This window comes from Mustela nigripes, chromosome 14 (assembly GCF_022355385.1).
Source record: "Mustela nigripes isolate SB6536 chromosome 14, MUSNIG.SB6536, whole genome shotgun sequence".
Classification (NCBI taxonomy): Eukaryota; Metazoa; Chordata; class Mammalia; order Carnivora; family Mustelidae; genus Mustela; species Mustela nigripes.
This window is the reverse complement of record NC_081570.1, coordinates 37,833,845-37,855,309: the sequence shown is the minus strand read 5'-3', so window position 1 is coordinate 37,855,309 and position 21,465 is coordinate 37,833,845. Positions and strand designations below refer to the sequence as shown.

General features: G+C 42.8%; 1 protein-coding gene across 4 annotated transcripts in view; it reads left to right on the top strand.

The window, feature by feature from the left end:
* The first annotated feature begins 17,878 nt into the window (after nt 1-17,878).
* Nucleotides 17,879-21,465, top strand: part of SPATA6 (spermatogenesis associated 6) — a 137,258-nt gene continuing 133,671 nt past the window's right edge. For all 4 annotated transcript variants that reach the window (XM_059374666.1, XM_059374667.1, XM_059374665.1 and 1 more), the window contains exon 1: nt 17,879-18,144. In XM_059374666.1, the coding sequence (XP_059230649.1) occupies nt 18,094-18,144 (51 nt within the window). In that variant the 5' untranslated portion in view covers nt 17,879-18,093. The remainder of the gene's footprint in view (nt 18,145-21,465) is intronic.

Sequence of the window (21,465 nt, the reverse complement as noted above, 5' to 3'; positions counted from 1 at the left end):
GAAGCAGTTATTGAAGAAGTAGATATTTACCAGCTGCATATGTGAAGAAGCAAATTTTGCCACTCAATTTGCATCTCTTTGGCATATTGATTATTTTTTGAGCCGGTTATTTTTAGGAAACTGTGAACACAGGAGAAGCTTTGAAAACCACGAAGTTAACCTTTTTGTAAGAGACATTTACATATACAAGGAAAATCTTTATTTGTAAAGTTGTCTCCCTCGCTGTACCAGGAGGAGGATGACTAAATCTAAAAACTATCATCAATGAAAGTGGCAGAGACTTAAATTTGCATAACAGCCTTATTCTTGTTTATTGCTATTGTTTTTTTGTTACCTCTCATAACTGACTCCCCACCCCTAACATCCTCCTTTACCTTTAGATATTTTGCAGAGTTACTCAGTTTTCCGCGGTCTCTCTCACATGCACAGGAGGTATACATGTTATTGAACTTTTGTTTGTTTTTCTACTGTTAATCTGTCTCATGTCAATTTAATTCTTAGACCAGCTAGAAAACTCTTGAAAGGTAGAGGAAAAATTTTCCTCCCCAACATATGGAAGTGTTTCACTCTTTTAACAACTGGTACAGTCGTACCTGTGCACACCAGCTGCAAAGCTGCCCTGGTTCAACTGCCACAAGCCTCAATAGTCCCCATCAGTGATTATAGAAACAACCGCCAGTCCCCTCACCCCCGCATGTGATAAGTATGTAATCCATAAAATATCAACCTAAAGGTGAAGCTAACTGAGGGAAGAGACACAGCTGAAAGAATCAAAGACAAATTGAGCTGCAACCCCAAAGGAGCCACTCAAACTCATCCTGCTTCTGAGTACTCCATTCACCTGATTTAGTTGGAGTTGAATTTTCTGGCTTTTGTATCTGAAACCATGAAAAGAGGCCAAGAGAGTATAATAAGGAAAATCTTCTGAGGAAAATGTTTCTGAGGGCCTGACTGAACTGCTGTCCTTTCTTCCTGAAGATTTGGATAAGGCAGACCCTCCCTTCTTCATCGGAGTGTCTGGTGGGGAACAGCTCAGACACCCTTTGCCCCAGTGCTTGTTTATTAGTGGAATGCATCTGATCAGAGAGGCCCGCCTGACAAGTTCATTACATATCAATTTAATTAGCTGATTTACATTTAATTTACATTTCAATTAATGTCTTTAGCAACAAAACGCTGCCTTAATAGGGTAATTGCCTGTTAGGCAATATGTAAAAGAATAAATAGTCGCATTCTGAGGAAGAATTCCCATTTTCAATTTTTTATTACCATAAATAACTGAAATAATTATTGCTCTTAAGGGCCACGTCCTCGTTTCCTTCTGGGCCTAATTATAAAGACTTAGTACCTCATTAAGCAAAATGGTTTTAGAGTCACAGAAAAACATTACTCGAATTGTGACTCATTAGTTTCGACAAAAGAGGTAAAACTGTGGTAGCGGGCACATTTGGGGGGGCTGGGGGATTTGACAGTTAATATAGGCAAGCTTTGTCCTCCCTAAGCCACATCATGATAGCAGAAGGTGTTTCTGTTCTGCACACCTGTTGGGATATTGATCTGAGGGATATACAAATAGCCTCTTTTAAGTATTTCTGGAGATGAGAAGCTCACTCGCTGAATCTTGAGGCAGACATTATAGACCTCTGGATTTTGAAAAAGTTCTCTCTTATGTTAAAATCTGCCACCCCCTTTGAACCAACTGTGGTAGGTGTCTGCCAGGGAAGATACTTTACCAGGGATATGGTTATTACAAAACCATAATTGTGCAATAAGAGAAACTGACAACACAGAATACATGGAATAGAAATGAGGTGGAAACCGTAGAAAGGAAATCAAATGATCTGAGAAATGGGGAGAATAAGACTCCGTATTTTGAGAGTTCACAAGGAAAAGCTGCCATACACCCAAAGGTCAATAGTAGGGGAGGGTCGAGGAAGGTTTGGGCCTGAAGAATCAGACACCAGTCACAGTGCAAATGGGCTTGCTTATTCCTTGAAAAGTGGCTGGGTGTTAGAGCTGAAAGGACAAATGCTAAGAATTGAAAACTCCAGGGCCAAAGTATGGGGATCTTGAGGCTAGGTTGATCCTTCCTCACAGATCCACCGCCATCATTGCTGTCAACTCCACAGCCGGCCCGCGGCGTTTTTCTGTACTCTGTCAGGCTGTCCTCAACAGTGCCACCGTGTGGGAGAAAGATGGAACAGCAGGAGAGAAAGAGCCACCCTCTGCTCTGTCTCCATTGGACTGTGAAAGCCTAACACATGCGGTTTGAATTTGATCTGCAGTCAGAGGAATGAAGAAAGACTCAGGAAGGAAATACCGGACTTCCAGGAAATAACTCATCTAAGAGCTGAAGGAAGCGAGAATTTTTCTTATTATTTAATCGGGGAAAAAGTGACCATATTTGCACCCTAACATTTTGGAAGTTTTCATTCCAATTATATGATCCCTGGTGCTAGCTATCCCCCTCTCTCCCACTGGAACAACTTGGCTTCATGTCAGCCCTTTAGAAATTAAATGACAGGATTTAGGTCCCTTGGTCCCCCTTAGCTCACTCCTGAAGCTCATTTTCAAAATAAACACCTCTAAACACTCTTTTTTTCTTTTTTGGGAGGGGAGGGGATAGTTTTTCAGATCCATTGACACTTAGCCACTCTTGTCTAGAAGTTATCAGATTTATGCATGGCCTTTAAAAAGCAGATCCCAAAATATGCAGGCAAATTCCAGAACTGCTCAAAGCAAGGCAGGGTAAAGGAGGCTGTCAGAATGGGGTCCTCACCTCACCTCCCTTTCCCTTCCTGGTATTTATCTGGTAAGTTGTTAGCAGGGAGTCTCAGCCCTACCAGATCTAATGCTCTTTTTTAATTGCAAGTATTTTGCAACACTTCCTTTCCTATATGAAATTCAAAGAAGATATGACTTGCCTACATGCACAACTTTAAAAAAATATATATGTATATAATTCTATCTGTAAAATGAAGTAGAAATAAAAGAGAAGCAATGTATAATCGAATAATCTGTATTTCCATATGTAAATGTGCTGGTACATAAACAGATGCAATGAAGCAGCACATGCTTTCATCTCTTTATCAAATTACCTGACTGGAAGAACTGCAAATGCAAGCCGGCTCCGTCAGGTATGCTGAACTAGTGATTCAAGCACCACCGCTAGCTGAAAGCAATGTGCTTTTCTAAACTCTTGTATGACTCTTTTTAAATTTGTTTTTGTTTGTTTTTTCTTTTTGTACAACCCTTAGTAGAGTTCTGAACAAAATAAAACAGTCTTCTTTTTTATTTAAGAAAAGAAATTGCATCATTCTGGAAGAAAGGACTTGGAGTTTATGTGTGAAATGAAGTTAGGCTATAGACTCAGATATTTATGAATACATTTTCCAACCATGAGAATATGTGGAGGGATAGGATTTGGGGAGGCTGGACAATTCTTCGTTGTGCATGACTACCTGACATTTCTGATTATTTTCCACTAAGTGCCAGGAGCACCCTCCAATTCTTGTGACACCCTTTTTTAAAAGACCCATGTATTTCTGAAACACCTACAGGGTGATACTGTCTTTAGAGACCAATGCAAATTTATGCCTCAATTTCCCTTCCTTCTCACCCCAATTCTCTTTTGAACTAAGAATTCTGTCCTGAAGCCCAGCTCCCTGCCTTCCTCTTATTGGTGCCCAGTGGCCTAGGGATATAGGACTAGCCAGTTCCTATGTTTTCAGCTGTTCCTTACTGCATGGATTACCCAGGGCTCCCGTACAGACTAACATCACACTCTGAAGATCATGCAAACTGCTTTTCCTTGATTGTGAGTTTCTTTATGGATCACGAGAAGTTCCCGCTTGTCCACTTTGGAAACTGTGGCCTCCCATGCCCGTGTCTTACCCCTATTACCTCATACACACTATGTCTGTGCTCACTCCCAACTGCCAGCACCTGTGGGTCTTTACTTTCTTCCATTGACAGAACCCACTCCACCCACATGGAAAGACAGATTGGAATTAGCACTCAACCAATGGCTGATGGAATGGACAAAGACCTCAGATGGGATGGAATAACTCTAAGATGTAAATTTCACACTGGCCCCAAGGGATTAAATTTAACTCTCCCACAATAGTAATTTCTGGCCTTTTATTTGGCCTCCTTCTTTCTCTCGTAAATGTTTCTGGGATCATCACCTCAGTAAACCACTTTACTCAAGTAATTGAAGGTTCTGGGAAAACCCAAAATAAGTAATTCTGGGAGAACAGAACTTCCAGGAATCCTTTTTTGTATAAGATCTCCTGGGCCTGGGGCGCCTGGGTGGTTCAGTGGGTTAAAGCCTCTACCTTCGGCTCAGGTCATGATCCCAGGGTCGTGGGATCGAGCCCTGCATCGGGCTCTCTGTTCAGGGGGAGCCTGCTTCCTCCTCTCTCTCTGTCTCCAGCTACTTGTGATCTCTGTCTGTGAAATAAAAAAAATCTTAAAAAACAAACAAGCAAAACTCCTAGGCCTCCTGGGGAGAGAGAGTGAGTGGAGTTTGACCCTGAGGTAAAGTGTATCTCACAGGATAGCCTCCAGGAGGATCCCCAGGTTTAAGGAACTCATCCTAAAGTAGGAGGCCTGTGAGTCCTGTCTTGGAATTTTTGTAGGTTTGTGGGTTGGCAAGGAGGACTCGCGCGTTTCCCTTGAGACCGGCTGCTACCGTTCAACTGCCTTCCACCTTAGCCCTGAAAAACATGAGCTACGCTTCTCAAGAATGGATAAGAAAATCAGAAAGGGCATTTGCCTTTGGTAAGCTTTATAATAACTCTTCTCAGGAGGCTGCCAGACCCTATGAAGTCTGACTGAGAGCATGTTTTCCCCGGCTGGGGGATGCTCGTCAGAGGGAGAGCAGAGATGCTGGGCACTAGTAAAGAAACAGCTCTGAAGAACAACAGTAATGGCGGCCAAAGCCCATTCGTTTGCAGGGGTAGTAGCCCCAGCGACAGGCCCACAAAGAGGCGGAGTAGAGAGCACCTCATGTGGCATCCATAGCTGGGCAGCGTCAGTGGATCCTGAGGACTCTCTCAAGCTCCCAGCCCCGGTGGGGAAGGAAGGGACTGGGGCAGGCCCTGAAATCCCAGTGACTCTGCTGAGTGGGAGCTTGAGTCAGAGGCCTGAACTCCTGAGAACTACGCTCTCATTCATCAACAGGACAGGGGTACTATAATCTGAGGGAACAAGCGGCACATTTTGCTTTGGTCAGCACATTCCAAAGCTGCCCTGTAACTTCCAACTAGACAGGGGCTTTCTTTCCCTCTTTATAGTTTATTGGCAAAGTATCAAATGTTTTATAGGGCAAATGCCGCCATCCGCCCAGCTGTGCTCAGCGGTTACTGCCAGCGAGCATGCTTCAGTTGGGACTCACACTAGGGTAACTTCAGATTTAAAAGCTGCCTCTGAATGCATCTCTTCATGCCCTTTAAATGTTGCAAATCAAAGAGGCACACAGGGAAGCGCGGTGATTGGCAAACTTCCTGCCACAGTGATGAGAATGTAGTCCTTTGTGTGGCTAGAACGGCTAGGGGTGAAGCGGGGGAGGAACACAGGCAGCCTACCCAGGAGGCCAGACGTCCCAGCGGACACACGAAGCAAGGTTTCCGGGTGAGGTCAGGCTGGGGCACTGATGATACTTCACCAACAACCTGCGATATCAGGAATCTCCTTTTCGGGCAAGACTGCTCTGGCTCCTGCTCACCCCTCTTCCTTTCCCTCCCTTTCCTGTGTCTTCATTGAGCACCCAGTATAGGACAGACAGACAGCTTTATTGTGTGTTTGGGAGGCTTCAAGGCCCCTGACTTGCATGAGCCCTTCCCCTGGTACCACTGACCACCTGCTCACATGTTTTTGTAAATTGCACAAGGGAGAGTTTAATGGCTGTCTTCTAAGACCCTGGTCTCTTTCCACTCCAATTTCCCCTCCACTTCACTTGCCTTTACATATGGCAGCCATAGGCATCTTGGGCATGGCCCTAAAGGGAAGTTAAGTTGAAGCTGGGCTTACAAGGTCATGTTTACATGATTCACAGTCACGTCCTATGTAGAATTCCATTATTGCTAGCCATCTCCTCACATAGGAAAGGCTCCCAGGAACACTGCAACTGCCGTAGTAGGGACCCAGCCAGTGCCGTGACCCAGAGATACCAAGACCTCGCCAACCAAGACATCAGCCACACATCAGTGAGTGAGTCCTGTCAATAAAGAGAGTGTGCAGGATGAGTACTGCATCTGGGGAATGCAAATGCCCTGGGTTCTTACAGCAAGTAATAGAAGAAACTTGATGAAGTTTTCAAAAAAAAATTTAAAAAGCATCTGAGAATTCACCAAACATGACCCATGAGGAGTTGGGAAGCTAAAATCAACTTTGATGAATTCTGGAAAATAAAAACCCAATTTTGACCAATCATCCTGGGAGAAAGACTGACTTATCTTTCACAAAAATTGTTGTCCTAGGAAAAGGTAATCAAAGAGAAAATGTAGGAAGTACAAGAAGATTTATAGTGGTTATCTCAGGCAGTTAGTATAAAGTGATTTTTCTGGATTTTGAGATTTTTTTTAAATTTTGATTTGTGATCTGTTCCATTTTAAATGTTCACTTTTGGACTTAATTTTCCATTAATAATTTTATAATCCTTTTTCTTAAAGAGCCCTCCCCAAATTATATAAGCTTCAGCTTCCACAAAACCCAGCACCACCAAGGCACAATGAGAGCTAGTGGGCATAGAATAACCAAGACCCGATCCTTGGCTTCAAGGGGGTTTCACAGGCCACTGGGCCAGCCCAATACATGAACTAACAGTCACACGGAAGTTAGGGGCTTTACCTTACTTCCCACCTCCAACTCAGGTTTTTTTCTTTTATTTATTATTATTTTTTTTTTTTCTTAATTCAGATATTTATAGGGGCGTACATACCTTGCTTCCTCTCATGGTACTTCCATGTCTTACTTCTCCCTCACATCTGAGGCATTTTCAGATTTCCCTCCTCCCCACATCCAAACCTTACAACTCACCCCACTTCTTTGTGCGATTCACAATTGCACTACACTGTCCTGCATCCGTCCTCTGGGTTTCCCTATTCAAACCTGTACAGAGGTCTGGAAACTCTTTCCAAACAAACAGCTCGAAACAAAAAAATTCCAGAAGAGGAATTAGGCCATCTGTGTCTGTTTCCTTTTTCTCTTTCCACATCTGACCAGCCCACTAAGCTATGTCCTCCTGTGCAACTTTGTCAAAATGATGAGGACATCAAGAACACATAGGAAAATTTAGAGGCAATCATGGGCTATGCAGAAAAGAGTTCCCTCCAATCCCCCATCCCTGGCTGGCATGTGCTTTTGGTGGTAGAAAGTAACTGGATGAAGAACAGGCCAGCTCTGTCCAAATTCCAAAGGCTTTTTCTGCCACAATGCTGGGTGGCAGGGATTCAATAAATACTCCATGAAGGGAGAAGAGAGAGGGATAGAAGGACATAGCAGCACTGATATTGCTTTATTTTATAAAAACCAGCTCCCCTTAAAATCAATCAATCAATCAATCAATAAAATTTTAAAAATAAAAAGTTAAAAAAAAACAGCTCCCCAAACCTTTCTGTGTCTTCATTTCAAAGGAATCTTCCACTTTTCTGTGTATGTGTTATTTGTCCTTCTGTCAGGCTCTAAGGAAGATGTGTTAGTCTATTTGTTCAAGGCCAATCCCTCCACCTATGCCTCCAGAGTCCCCTAGAACAGAGCTCCCATAATTCTCTTCCTGCTTCCAGGTTTCAGCCTCTAACTCTCTACTTCCTCTTTTTGCTCAGTCTATGACCATACTCAACCTTCCTCCATCCTTAAGATCATAGCCCCATCCCTTGTCCACCACCTTCTGGACCATAGCCCTGTGTAACTGCCATCTGCACACTTCTTTCTTCTGTACCTAGTGTCTCTCCTGCCTTGTCATTCACCCATTAACAGAAACTTACCTAACAAAGGTCACCGATGACTAGGTTCCAAATCCATTAAGTACTTCCCATACTTATCTTACCCAACTCACAACCACATGGGGAACTGATGGTCATTGTGGAAATTCTTCTCTTCGTTGGCTTCTGAGACATTAAACTCGGCCACTTGTTCTTGTGCCTATCCGTGTCTATCCCCTTCAGGGCTCTGGGAATGGAGGCTTTTGTACTCTACATTCTCTCTCTTCCCTTCAAGGACAATAAAGTCACCCCATCTCTAGGCAGACTCTCCCATTTACAATGCTCAGGTTACCATGCTGCAGCATAAGGGGACACTGTCCACTCCACAGTGTATCCCAGATGAGCAAAAGGGAATGCTGTGGGGAGTCCGAGCCATGTTGAAGCAGGACTGCCAGGGCTGAGAAAGCCTCAGGCCAAGGCTGAGGAAGCCAGAAGAGAAAAGAGGCCATGGGGGACTGGAGAGGAGGGAGTAAATGTGTTCTAAGCAGCTCCAAACTGTTCAGTGGATCACTGAGTGGAATCTTTAAGGAGGTGGATTTTGTCCTGTTGTAAAAGAGAACTTCGTAAAATAGTCACAGTCATGGGACAGTGGGAAAGGAGCCTCATTAACATGCCCTGCTAGCCCATAGGCCATCTTCGTATGAATTAGGAAAAAACGTGCTTCTTTCTGGCCAGCAGCTGGCTGACAAACCCAGTCCTTGCTCACTACTTTGGGCAGGTGCCCTGGTGCAGAGGCTAACTCGCACTCTTATGCAGTAACTCCCTGTAAGGCAGTGAGCTTTTTGCCACTGGAAGCATTCAACCAAGGACTGGAGAATCTGTTTTGGTTCTGTAGGGAATGAACCTGCTTATAATTCTCTAACCTGGATTACCAAGATGTGCTAGAGTTAGAGAGGAGATGAAGGGAAGAAAGAAATGGAGTATGAGGAGGAGCGATGGAGAGGCAGAGCAAGGTGGAGTGGGGGAGAGATGAGAGAGAAGGGAGGTGGAGAGAGAAGAGAGCCAAGGAGGCTGATGATCTTAAGCTTGTGTCCACACATGCCCAAATCCAGCTGCATCTTTCCTGCGTTATGAGCAAATAATTTCTAGCCATGTCTGCCTCAAGATGTGAATCCCTATCCTATTGTTTTTTCGTGTCTTGTTTGCTGAGTCCCAAGTTTGTTTCAGGTGGTATCACGGTATGAGCCATAAGTCATCTATGCCAGTGGTTCTCGACCTGACTGCGCAGTGGAATCCCCACCTATAGGGTTAACATATATATTTAAATTTAAAATACATAATATAAATAATAAATATATATTTATACATATATTGTATGTGAAGATATATAATAGTATGTATGATATATACATATATAATTGTATGTATGATAATCATAATATATTATATATATGTGTGTATGTATGTGTGTGTATATATATATACATATATGTATATATATACACATATATGCATATACAGGTAATCAGAACCCTTGGGAATGAAGCCCAGATATCTGTATTTTTAAAACTTCCCCAGATGATTCTGGTTAGGATTGAGAACCACTGGTTCTCAGTTGTAAACATCCTTTTCCCATTTGTGAAATATTCTGCTTCTGGCCTCCCCTACAGCTATAGGAGATCATGGGACCTAGAAACTGAAGTATGTTGGGAGGCTTCTAGAAAGCTTTTATTTTTCTCTAAAAAGGGACAGGCATGACTTTCTAGTTTGTTGGTGCTGCCCTTTCTCCTTTTTCCTGGTGTGAATGTGGACAGCCAGTCTGAAGACAATCAGCTTCGCAAGGAAAAAAAAGCCCTAAAAACAGTGAAAGGACCTGGGCTTTCAAACCAGGTGAGCTTCAGCACTTCCCCCACCCAACATTCCCCTCTCCCAGACCCCCCGGTCCTGACAATCTCTAGACTTCTGGGTATGAGAGATAATTAAATATCTTCATTTTTTAAGCCATCGGTAATTGACTTTTCTGTTATTTGCAAGTAAAAGCAATTTATCTGGCTATATGTTCTTATGATGAAAGCTATTATGATTTTTTATCCTCTTGAATAAAGAGAAGTATGTTCAGAGCTCATGCTAATGTTCAGAGTTCAGAAAGTGAGTGTTCTTAGAATGAAAATGTGCAATGGATGTGGGATCAATTTTTTTTTTTTTTTGGATAATCTGGCCATATAGAAAGACTATTCAGTTAAAGTTTTGTTTTTGTTTTTGTTTTAATTTTTTCAATTTATTTATTTTCAGAAAAACATTATTCATTATTTTATAAATAAATTTCATTCATTTTTCACCACACCCAGTGCTCCAGGCAATCCGTGCCCTCTATAATACCCACCACCTGGTACCCCAATCTCCCACACCCCCGCCACTTCAAACCCCTCACATTGTTTTTCAGAGTCCATAGTCTCTCATGATTCAATTTCCCTTCCATTTTACCCCAACTCCCTTCTCCTCTCTAACACCCCTTGTCCTCCATGATATTTGTTATGCTCCACAAATAAGTGAAACCTTATGATAATTGACTCTCTCTGCTTGACTTATTTCACTCAGCATAATCTCTTCCAGTCCCGTCCATGTTGCTACAAAAGTTGGGTATTCATCCTTTCTGATGGAGGCATAATACTCCATAGTGTATATGGACCACATCTTCCTTATCCATTCGTCCGTTGAAGGGCATCTTGGTTCTTTCCATAGTTTGGCAACCGTGGCCATTGCTGCTATAAACATTGGGGTACAGATGGCCCTTCTTTTCACGACATCTGTATCTTTGGGGTAAATACCCAGGAGTGCAATGGCAGGGTCATAGGGAAGTTCTGTTTTTAATTTCTTGAGGAATCTCCACACTGTTCTCCAAAGAGGCTGCACCAACTTGCATTCTCACCAACAGTGTAAGAGGGTTCCCCTTTCTCCACATCCTCTCCAACACATGTTGTTTCCTGTTTTGTTAATTTTGGCCATTCTAACTGGTGTAAGGTGATATCTCAATGTGGTTTTAATTTGAATCTCCCTGAGGGCTAATGATGATGAACATTTTTTCATGTGTCTGATGGCCATTTGTATGTCTTGATGGGAGAAGTGTCTGTTCATATTTTCTTCCCATTTTTTGATATGTTTGCCTGTTTCGTGTATGTTGAGTTTGAGGAGTTCATCATAGATCATGGATATCAACCTTTTGTCTGTACTGTCATTTGCAAATATCTTCTCCCATTACGTGGGTATTCTTCAAAGAGCTGGAGCAAATAATCCTAAAATTTGTATGGAATCAGAAGAGACCCCGAATCGCTAAGGAAATGTTGAAAAACAAAAATAAAGCTGGGGGCATCATGTTACCTGATTTCAAGCTTTATTACAAAGCTGTGATCACCAAGACAGCATGGTACTGGCATAAAAACAGACATAGACCAGTGGAACAGAGTAGAGAGCCCAGATATGGACCCTCAACTCTATGGTCAATTAATCTTTGACAAAACAGGAAAAAATATACAGTGGAAAAAGGACAGTCTCTTCAATAAATGGTGCTGGGAAAACTGGACAGCTATATGGAGAAGAATAAAACTCGACCCTTCTCTTACACCGTACACAAAGATAAACTCAAAATGGATAAAAGACTTCAACGTGAGACAGGAACCCAGCAGAATCCTAGAGGAGAACATAGGCAGTAACCCCTTTGATATCAGCCACAGCAACTTCTTTCAAGATATGTCTCCAAAGGCAAAGGAAACAAAAGTGAAAATAAACTTTTGGGACTTCATCAAAATCAAAAGCTTCTGCACAGCAAAGGAAACAGTCAAAAAAACAAAGAGGCAACCCACGGAATGGGATCGATTTTTTTTTACTGATTTTACTAGGTTGCTTGCTGCCATAACAAAGTACCACAGACTTAGAAGCTTAAACCACAGCAACTTAGTTTCTTAAAGTTTTGGTGGCTGAAAGTCCAGGATCAGCAGTTGCTTTCTCTTGAGGCCCTCCCCTCTCTCCTTAGCTTATGTGTGGCTGTCTTTTCTCTGTGTGTGTTGTGTGTGTTTGTGTGTGTGTGTGTCCGAATCCCCTCTTTCTACAAGAACATCATTGGATTGATTAGGACTCACCCTAAAGAATTCATCTAACTTTAACGACCTCTTTAAAGATCCTGCTTCCACATACAGTCTCATTTTGAGGTACTGGGGGTTAAGACTTCAACAAATGAATCTTAGGGGGACACAATTCAGTTCATAATACTGGTAATGAAAATTTGGCCAAGAATAGGCTATTTTCACATCTATAAAGCCCTTTTCTTGCCATAGAAAGTAACATTCACAGTTCTGGGAATTGGGATTTAGACATCTTTAGGAGGTCGTTACTCAGTTTACCACAAGTACTCAGTGTTCCAGGTGCTTACAGCTTATGAGTTATGGATAGAAATCCGTGGTACCTACATCAGAATCCCATTCTTCCCACAACGACTGCATGGATCCAATACCACAAAAGGAACCCTCATTCAGAAATTCTTCCTTAGGACAGGTGTAGCTTATAGTCAATACAATGCTACTGGCCTTCTGGGGGGCCTTGTGGTTGGATCCAGGCCCTTATTTTTCCTGAAATGGAGACCGTCCCCCAGGTCAGAGCAATGCCCCATTCCAGCAGGCTCAGTTTATAACTAGGGGTCAGAACTTTTACAGTATGTTCTCCTACTCCTTTTTCTTATTTTTCAAAAGCAAGCTGGCCTGTTACATTTCCATTTTCTTTAAGGCTGTTATACAAGAATTTGGAAATGACCCTCAATTGCTTATTTTTTTCTCAAGCTTAACCAGAGGAATGGAAATCTAATTATTATTGGCTGGCCTAGCATATCTTACATAGGGAGACAAGATTAATAAAACAAAACATTCTTCTGAGTATGTCTTATTCTGGTTGCATAGTATATTTCAAGCCCAAACGCTTTTCTAAGGAGTACAATTCTTTTAAGAAAATTCTACATAAGAAAATTCTTTTCCTTTAATTAAGGTATAGTTGACACAACATAAGAAAATTCTTATTACAGGGTGGTTCCTGCTTGATCTTTTTACTCCAAACTATATCAGAAATTTTTATTTATTTAATTGTTTTTAAATTTTCTTAGGATTAACTTTAAGTGTCTTTTATTCCTATCTGAAAAATTTAAAGTCATTTTAAAGTCTTGTTTTTCCTTGTTTCTCTTAAACTTAAATAAGCCCACAATCAGGTGTTAGAAGTTTAGAAATAGTTTTACTTTATAATATACAGGATCATCCTGAGAATCAATTTAAATGACAGAAACATGCTTTCAGGAACACACGTATCTTTTCAAATGCAAGATCATAATGCCATATTTTACATAACATCTATTCTATTAATATGACAATCACTCTTGTTACATTTATTTGGTTGTATTGTTTCTTAAACTGATGGCCATTTTGTTACTGATAATATTAAAATAATAAATAAGGAGAGGTAGCATTTTATAGGAGGAGAAGGGCGGGATTCAGTTCAAATTCCTGGGGTACCAGGTACTATCTGTGAAAGTATGGTCATGTTAATTTACTCTGCGATTGCTTCCTCATTTATTAAATGGGGATATATATACTTTTCTTGTAGAGGTGTTTAAGGTGTATACTAACCTATTTAAAGTTCCTTGTACAACGGCTGATATTAAATGAACTGTCAACTGAACAGTTACTATGGCTGTTATTATTGTTAATAGTGTTATGACTAATGAAGACACTGACTTTGTTGGAAATCAATTCCCTTATAGAGATTGAACATGGATGGAAGACAAAAGAGATCTTTTTTTTCTAAGTTTTTTTTTTCTTATTTGACAGAGATCACAAGTAGGCAGAAAGGCAGGCAGAGAGAGAGGGAGGAAGGGAAGCAGGCTCCCCACTGAGCAGAGAGCCTGACATGGGGCTCAATCCCAGGACCCTGGGATCATGACCTGAGCCGAAGGCAGAGGCTTTAATCCACTGAGCCACCCAGGCGTCCCAAGATCTTTTTATTTTTAATTTTTAAAAAAGATTTTATTTATTTATTTGACACAGAGAGAGAGAGATCACAAGTAGGTGGAGAGGCAGGCAGAGAGAGAGAGAGAGGAAGGGAAGCAGGCTCCCCACTGAACAGAGCACCCTATGTGGGGCTCGATCCCAGGACCCTGGGATCATAACCTGAGCCAAAGGCAGAGGCTTTAACCCACTGAGCCACTCAGGTGCCCCAACAATAGAGATCTTTAAAAATTCCTCTAGCCTTCTGACCATTTGGCCAGGGAAAGTGGCCTCACTTTATAAATGCAAAGTAGATGTATAAAAGGGGGGAAAAAAACCTCTAATTTATTCTCTCAAAGTATTCATCCAATGAGGTAGGATTTCTGGGGAAGATCAAGAGCTTACAATTTTTATTGGACTTATTTCCCATAAAGTCTCATAAAGGATGAAAGGAGGGGAAGTGCAGAAGCGTACTATTTCTATTTTATCTGCAGCCTGTGATTATAAATCTTCCTGATACATCATTAATTATAGTGGTGCCATTCACAATTTGGGCTGCAATTCAGGCCCATTAGAAGTTTCAACCAAAATTTCATGGCTGGGGCTTAGTAATTGGCAACTGAGTTTTTGTATGAGGCTGAAAGTTGAAGGCTATGACAGAGGGGAACATCTTTAAACTAGTTGCTATAGACTGAATGTTTCTGTCCCCTCCAAATTAATATATTGAAATCCTAATACTAATCCCCAATGTGGTGTTACTTGTGGGTAGGACCCTGGAGAGGTAATTAGGTCATGAGGTTGGAGCCCTCATGAATACAAATAGTGCTCTTATAAAAGACCCCAATGAGCTTTCTCACTCTATTCCCCTGTGTGAGGATAAAACACTAAAAGGGCCATCTGCAACTCAGAAGAGGGTTCTCACCAGAGCTCAACTATGCTGCACCCTGATCTTGACTTCTAGCTTCCAGAACTGTGAGAAATAAATTTCTATTATTTATAAGTCACTATGGTGGCCATGGTGTTCTGTTAAATAGCCCACACTGACAAAGACATGTACTGTGCACAGAAAGCCTAGAAACCTATGAAGGGTTTGCCCAAAAGTTCAAGGCTGAGGGATGAACTTTATAAGCACAACGTGAGATCACCAGAGACTTGCCAGTTCGTGGCTGCTAAGGATTGGGAACAGAACAGAAGTGCTTAGGATCAGGCAGTACTGGGGGTACTGAACATTTCATAGTGGAGAGATCTTTTTAATACTTTGTATAATACTTCTGGAATCCAGCTAATACACCAGAAAGTCTGCACTCTAGCAAAAAGAACAATATCCTAGAGTTAGGCCTGCACTAGACCTGCCTGAACAAAGTCTACAACCAAGCCTGTTGTAGACAGAGTTTGGAAGAGACAGAGTTTGGAGTCCTACTTGGAGTCCTACTTGAGTCCTACTAAGTTAGATGGGCTTTAAGAACATCTTGGGTTTTCCACATATCTGCACTAGTGAAGTATATAACTAAGTCTGTATAAGTGCAAGGTAATCACCCCATACTTAAACTGCCTGCTTAAATAAGAATCAACACTCTTCAGAGAAAGAACAGAATCCAGGTTCTTACAACGTATTATTCAAAATATCCAGTGTTCAATAAGAAAAATCACTAGATATACAAAGAAACAGGAAAATGCAATGCATAGTTATGAAAACATTCAATTAGTAGAAGCAGAACTTGACATGGCACAGATGTCGGCTATAACATATATAGGCTTTAAGGCAGCTATTGTAAATATTTTCAAGAAATAAAGGATATCTTTGAGAGGTAAAGGAAAATAGGGTCCTAAGAGTAACAAATGGGGAATATCAGTAGTCATGTGAAAACTAAAGAAAAAGACCACATGGAAATTTTAGAACTGAATAATACATTAAGTGAAATAAAAAATTCACTGGATGGTGGGAGTGTAGACTGGCAGGGCATTCTGGACAGCAACTTGGAACTTTTTGGTCAAATGAAGACTGTTCATACTCCATGACTTAATTTCTATTCTGCTCATTATATACCATATGGAAAATTTATAAAACTTAAGCATGAATTGGGGAAGATATTTGTTAACACATATAATAGATGTAGGATTAGTAGTCAGGATATATAAAGAACTCCTATAAATCAGTGTAAGAGAGAGAGAGCAAGGGAGCATGACAGAAAGCAAGCAAGAGAAAAACAACCTAAAAAAATAGCAAGAGAACTAGTAGACGATTCATAAAAAGAAAGTGGCAAGACTAATAAAACCAGGAAAAGGTGCTGAATCTCAAGAATAATAATAATAAGAGACACAAGACAAATCCACAATGAGATACCTGGACTACACACACTCAAATATACAAACATTAAAAACCTAAATAATACCAAATGTTGGCGAGGATGTGGGAAAATAACTCTTATGCACTCCCAGCAGGAACAATAATTGGTTCAACTACTTTGGAAAATGGTATGGCATTACCAATTAAAATTTCTCATGTACAAAACCTAATACCCTGTTAATCTACTCCCACTGGAGCATGCGCACACTAGTAGACATGTACTAGAAAGTTCATAACATTGTTAGTAATAGCTAAAAATGGAAACAGGGCCAGTGACCATCAATAGTAATAATATTCACTATACTGGAGTACTATCCAAAAATAAAAAACTTCAGCTACACAGCATTGATACTGGGTGAATTCCACAATGTAGTAGTAAGAGAAGCAAGTCACAGAAAAATACAAGTGGTATAATTTCATTTATATAACATCAGCAACAGGAAGCAAAATTAAAAACATCTAGTTCAGAAATGTACACATAAGGGATGTCTGGGTGGCTCAGCTGGTTAAGCATCTGACTCTTGATTTTGGCTCAGGTTATGATCTCTGGGTTGTGAGATCAAGCCCCATGTCTGGCTCCATGCTGGGCTGGAGCCTGCTTAAGATTCTTTCTCTCCCTTTGCCTTGATGCATACATTAATAGCAAAAGTATTTAGAAAAGTAAGGGGATTAGTAAAACAAAAGTCAGGGGGTGGGAGAGTGGTTTCTCCCAGGGCAAGGAAGGCAAGCAATGGTTGGGGCATTTCTAAGGTGCTAGTAATATTCTGTTTCTTAACCTGTGTACTAGTTGCACAGTTATTTGTTTTATTGTTTAAGATGATCATATTTTATACACTTTTCTATGTATAATGTATTTTACAATAAAAATGATTTTTAAAAAGACTGGATTGGACAATCTCTTAGATTCTTGTCATCTTTGATGGTTTATGGCCCAAGCCCTTTCCAAATGGATTTATTGTTGGCTCTGCATTGACAGTCAATTTAAGCAGTGTACATTGAGTACATGTGAATACTCAGTGAATGGGGAAGCTTGAAGGGAGAGGGGGACACACTAACAGAACCACAGAGTAGGAGACTAGGAAGAACGTGATCTGATTCACACCTCAGTTCTCAGGGAGGCCACAGATTTTACAGGAAAGGTCCTGAGTTCCAGTCCTGGTTCTACCTTCTTCTGGGCAAACCTCTTCTCTAATCTTCCATTTCATCTCATGCTGGCTTTGTAAACTACTGTGAAATTCAAATAAATAATCAATAATAATTACTATTCTTTTACAGTTGAGGAAACTGAGGCTGCACTAGGACTCTACTAACCCAAGGTGCCATCGCCACCTTGGAACTCAGAGCTCCTGAGTCCAACTCCCTCACCTGGGCACTGCCCCACTACGCAAATGGTTAGCTATTCTCTCCTTTGTTTGGCTTTGAGCCCACGGTTTGATGTCACAGAAGAACTGCCCCGCCCCACCCCGCTCCTTCGGAAGCCACGCCTCCCCGCGTGGCACCGCCTCTGGCGTTCGCCGAGCCCCGCCCCCGGCCTCTAGCCTAGGAGTGGCGGCTCCCGCACCTCCCCGCCCTGCCTCTCTTCCGGCCCCGCCCCTCCTGGCTGCCATGACAACGAGTCCGCGCCCCGCGCACAGCTACTGCTCGGGCGGGACCCAGGCTGGACCGCGGGCCCCGGCCTGGGGGCCAGAGCTGCCACCGCCGCCGCCACCTCGTCTCCTCCCCGTCCCCGCCCCGCCCCGCGTCTCCTCGTCTCACTCGGGCGCGCGGCCGGGGTCCCTCCCCGCCGCCCTACCCCGCGCGGATGCCGAAGGTGAAAGCGCTGCAATGCGCCCTGGCGCTGGAGATCCGCTCTGTGAGTACGGGTCGCGACCCCTCACCCCCCCGGCCTGGGTGTCGGCGAGCCTCCGGCATTTTCTCGGGGTCGCCTCCCTTATTCACCTCTTTGAACCCCAAGTCACCTCGAACCAACTTTACCCTCCGAATCATCCCTCGGGAGCCTTGTGGACCCGCGTCACCTCTGTCTCCTCCTACTTCAAAATCCTGAAGGCCCTCCCACTCCAGCCTCGCAGAGCTGTCCCACCGCCCCCCTCCGGCCCCCCGCCGCCCCTTCCTGCCCTCCCACCTCTGCTCTCCTCGCTCTATCCCAGCTTCCAGCTTGGGTTCCATCAGATCATTTCCAGACCACTTCAGAAAGCCCCTCCTCTTCTGCCCCTAACTTTGCAGTGAATTGGGATGGAGGAGCTTCTCTTTAAATTCCTCTTCTCTGCTCCTGTTCTTTAAGAGTCCCGTTTCTCTCCGGTCGTCAAGGGAGACTTTTTCTTCCCAAATCACTGCAGGCAGATTCTTTCAGACAAATTTCCAAGCTTCTGATTGGTGAAGGAGCCTTTACTCTTTACTCTTTACTCTGTCTTCAATGTGGAATCCTCACACCCAGCAACCAAATTGTGTCAATATCGCACAGAGCACCTTGTCATCTCCCCCGGGGTCAGCCCCTCAGAAACCATTTCAGGTACCTGAATCCCTTATCTTTCTTGTCACTCCAAGAAAGGCACCAACTTTTACAGAGAAACTGCTCATTCTCTGAACTTGCTGGAGAGGACCAGTAACAGTCACTTTCCAAACTTGTTCAAGAGGATCCTGTCCCCAGACCTGCTGTGGAAATCCAGCTGAGGTCTTGAGCCCCCATGCCCTTCCTTAAGTGAGAGAGGTTGGACCTCTCCATGGCATGAGAAATTTGCATCCCTCTTAATCATTTCGGAAGACCCTTCCAATTGTTCTTAAACTCCCTCCTCTTCACTTTTTACAGACCCCTTTCATTCTCATCTTCAGACAAAGCTCCAGCCTCTCTCTTCTAGAGGAAATCCCCAGAGAACCTTTCCATAACCCCATTTCTTTCTTTTTTCTTTTTTTTTTTTTTTTTTTTTAAGATTTTGTTTATTTGTCAGAGAGAGAGCGCGTGCGAGAGAGCACAGGCAGAGTGGCGGGCAGAGGCAGAGGGAGAAGCAGGCTCCCTGCCAAGCAAGGAGCCCAATGTGGGACTTGACCCCAGGACGCTGGGATCATGACCTGAGCTGAAGGCAGCCGCTTAACCAACTGAGCCACCCAGGTGTCCCTCCATACCCCCATTTTAGACATGCCAGCAGTTTGGAGCCAAAATTCCCCCATTCAAACCCTTTTCTCTCCTTCCACCTCTCCCAAGCCCTCTTATCTCTCAACTCTTTATCTCCCAGCAAAACTGGGGCAGGTATGTGTGTGCGAGGGTACTTCTGTATCCAGCACCACACCTCTGAGCGCTGCCTCAAGAAGCTCTCCCTATTTCTTCCTGCTCATGGCTTCTTTCTCCACTTAACCCCACCTTGGCCATGCCCTGCTTTGCTGGCTGACCTTCCTCGCATTAGAATCAGGCTGCTGGGCGCACCTGGGTGGCCCAGTGGGTTAAGCCTCTGCCTTCAGCTTGGGTCATGATCTCAGGGTCCTGGGATGGAGCCCCGCGTCAGGCTCTCTGCTGAGTGGGGAGCCTACTTCCCCCTCTCTTTCTGTCTACTTGTGTGTCTCTCTGTCAAATAAATAAATAAAATCTTTAAAAAAAAAAGAAAAGAAAAAAAGAATGAGGCCGCTGTAACACAGTCCGTGTTACCTCCCTGGAGGTCACAAGATTGTTCTAGATCTTTTGTTAGGTCTTAAGGAAGGCAAGGCTGGGTAGGACAGATTGTGAGGCAGGGTGGAGGAGAAGAATGTTTCTGGCACTCTTGGTTTATCTCTAAAGCCACAGAGATTTTACTCTGCTCTGTAGCAAGGTACCGCGCTCATCCCACAGCTGCCAAAGATTAGCAACGTCTTCGTAAAGTTAAGATTCCTTTAGCCAACGAATACAGGAAGCTTCCTAAAGGGCTTGACCTGGAACAGTTAGTCAAACGCTTCCTCAGGCACGCCCTGCCTCACCAGACTTTGTTACTGACTGCTGCTTCCTCCCCTGTCAGCCAGTGGGGCTTAGCAGCCCAGTGGTGCAGCTGCTTCCCCTGCACTGCCAATAGAATCTTCCAGAGGAAGTACTTCGTTGTAACTGATTACTACCAGAAAGAGTTGCAGAAATACTTTTGATTTCAGTACCTTTCTTCCTCAGTGTTGATTGTACTGCAGAAAGTGACTTTAGTACAATGGAGTTCTGTGTCCGTTGAAGCTGAAGAAATTATGTAGGTGCAAACATTGCTATTTAACTCTTTTCAACAAACACTTGAGTCAGAATTTTACAGTTCTCAGAATCTTAGCTGTCATTGAATTTAATTCCGTTTCACAGGTGAGGCTTAGCATGGCTAGTTATTTGTTTAGGGTTGCACAACTCTTTAGGGACAGCTCTGCAACAAGAAGCTAAGTTTTCGGACCAGCAGAAAGCCTGTTAAATGGCTCTGATGCTGAGAAGGAGCAAAAAAGACCCATTAGCAACCAGACAAGTTAAGCAAGCTTGATTAATTTGGCCTTGATTGAATAGATGAATTATATGACCATAGATACTCTTAGCATCTTCTTTTAAATTTTAGTGTTTTCTTTTCAGTTTAATTTTTTATGTTTACATGGTATAAAAGTAAAAACCTACAAAATGATATACTCAGAGCGGTCACACATCCAGCTCTGTCTCCTCAAACTTATTTCCCATCCATACTCATCTGCTGTAGGGAAAGCTACTATGGACATTCATTCTTGTACAACTCTGTGTGTATTGCCTTTTGAAGATACCACGCTCAGATATAGAATATCCCATGTCATATTATTGCCTGAATTTTCCCTTTGTGGTAACATTTAATTTGTTCCTGATTCCTGTTAACTGGAAATTAGATGTTTAGTCTCTGTGTGCCTGTTGAAAGTGACACTCCAGGGGAACCTGGTTGGCTAAGTGGGTTAAAGCCACTGCCTTCAGCTCAGGTCATGATCCCAGGGTCCTGGGATCGAGTCCCGCATCGGGCTCTCTGCTAGAGAGAGCACGCTTCCCTCACTCTCTCTCTGCCTGCCTCTCTGCATACTTGTGATCAGTCTCTCTGTCAAATAAATAAATAAATAATCTTAAAAAGAAAAAAAAGAAAGTGACACTCCATTCTCCTCCTCCCCCACTCCCTCCACGATTGTGTTTTGCTGTGGTCTTGTATTGGTAGTAATCTCATGTATAATACTGTGTAAT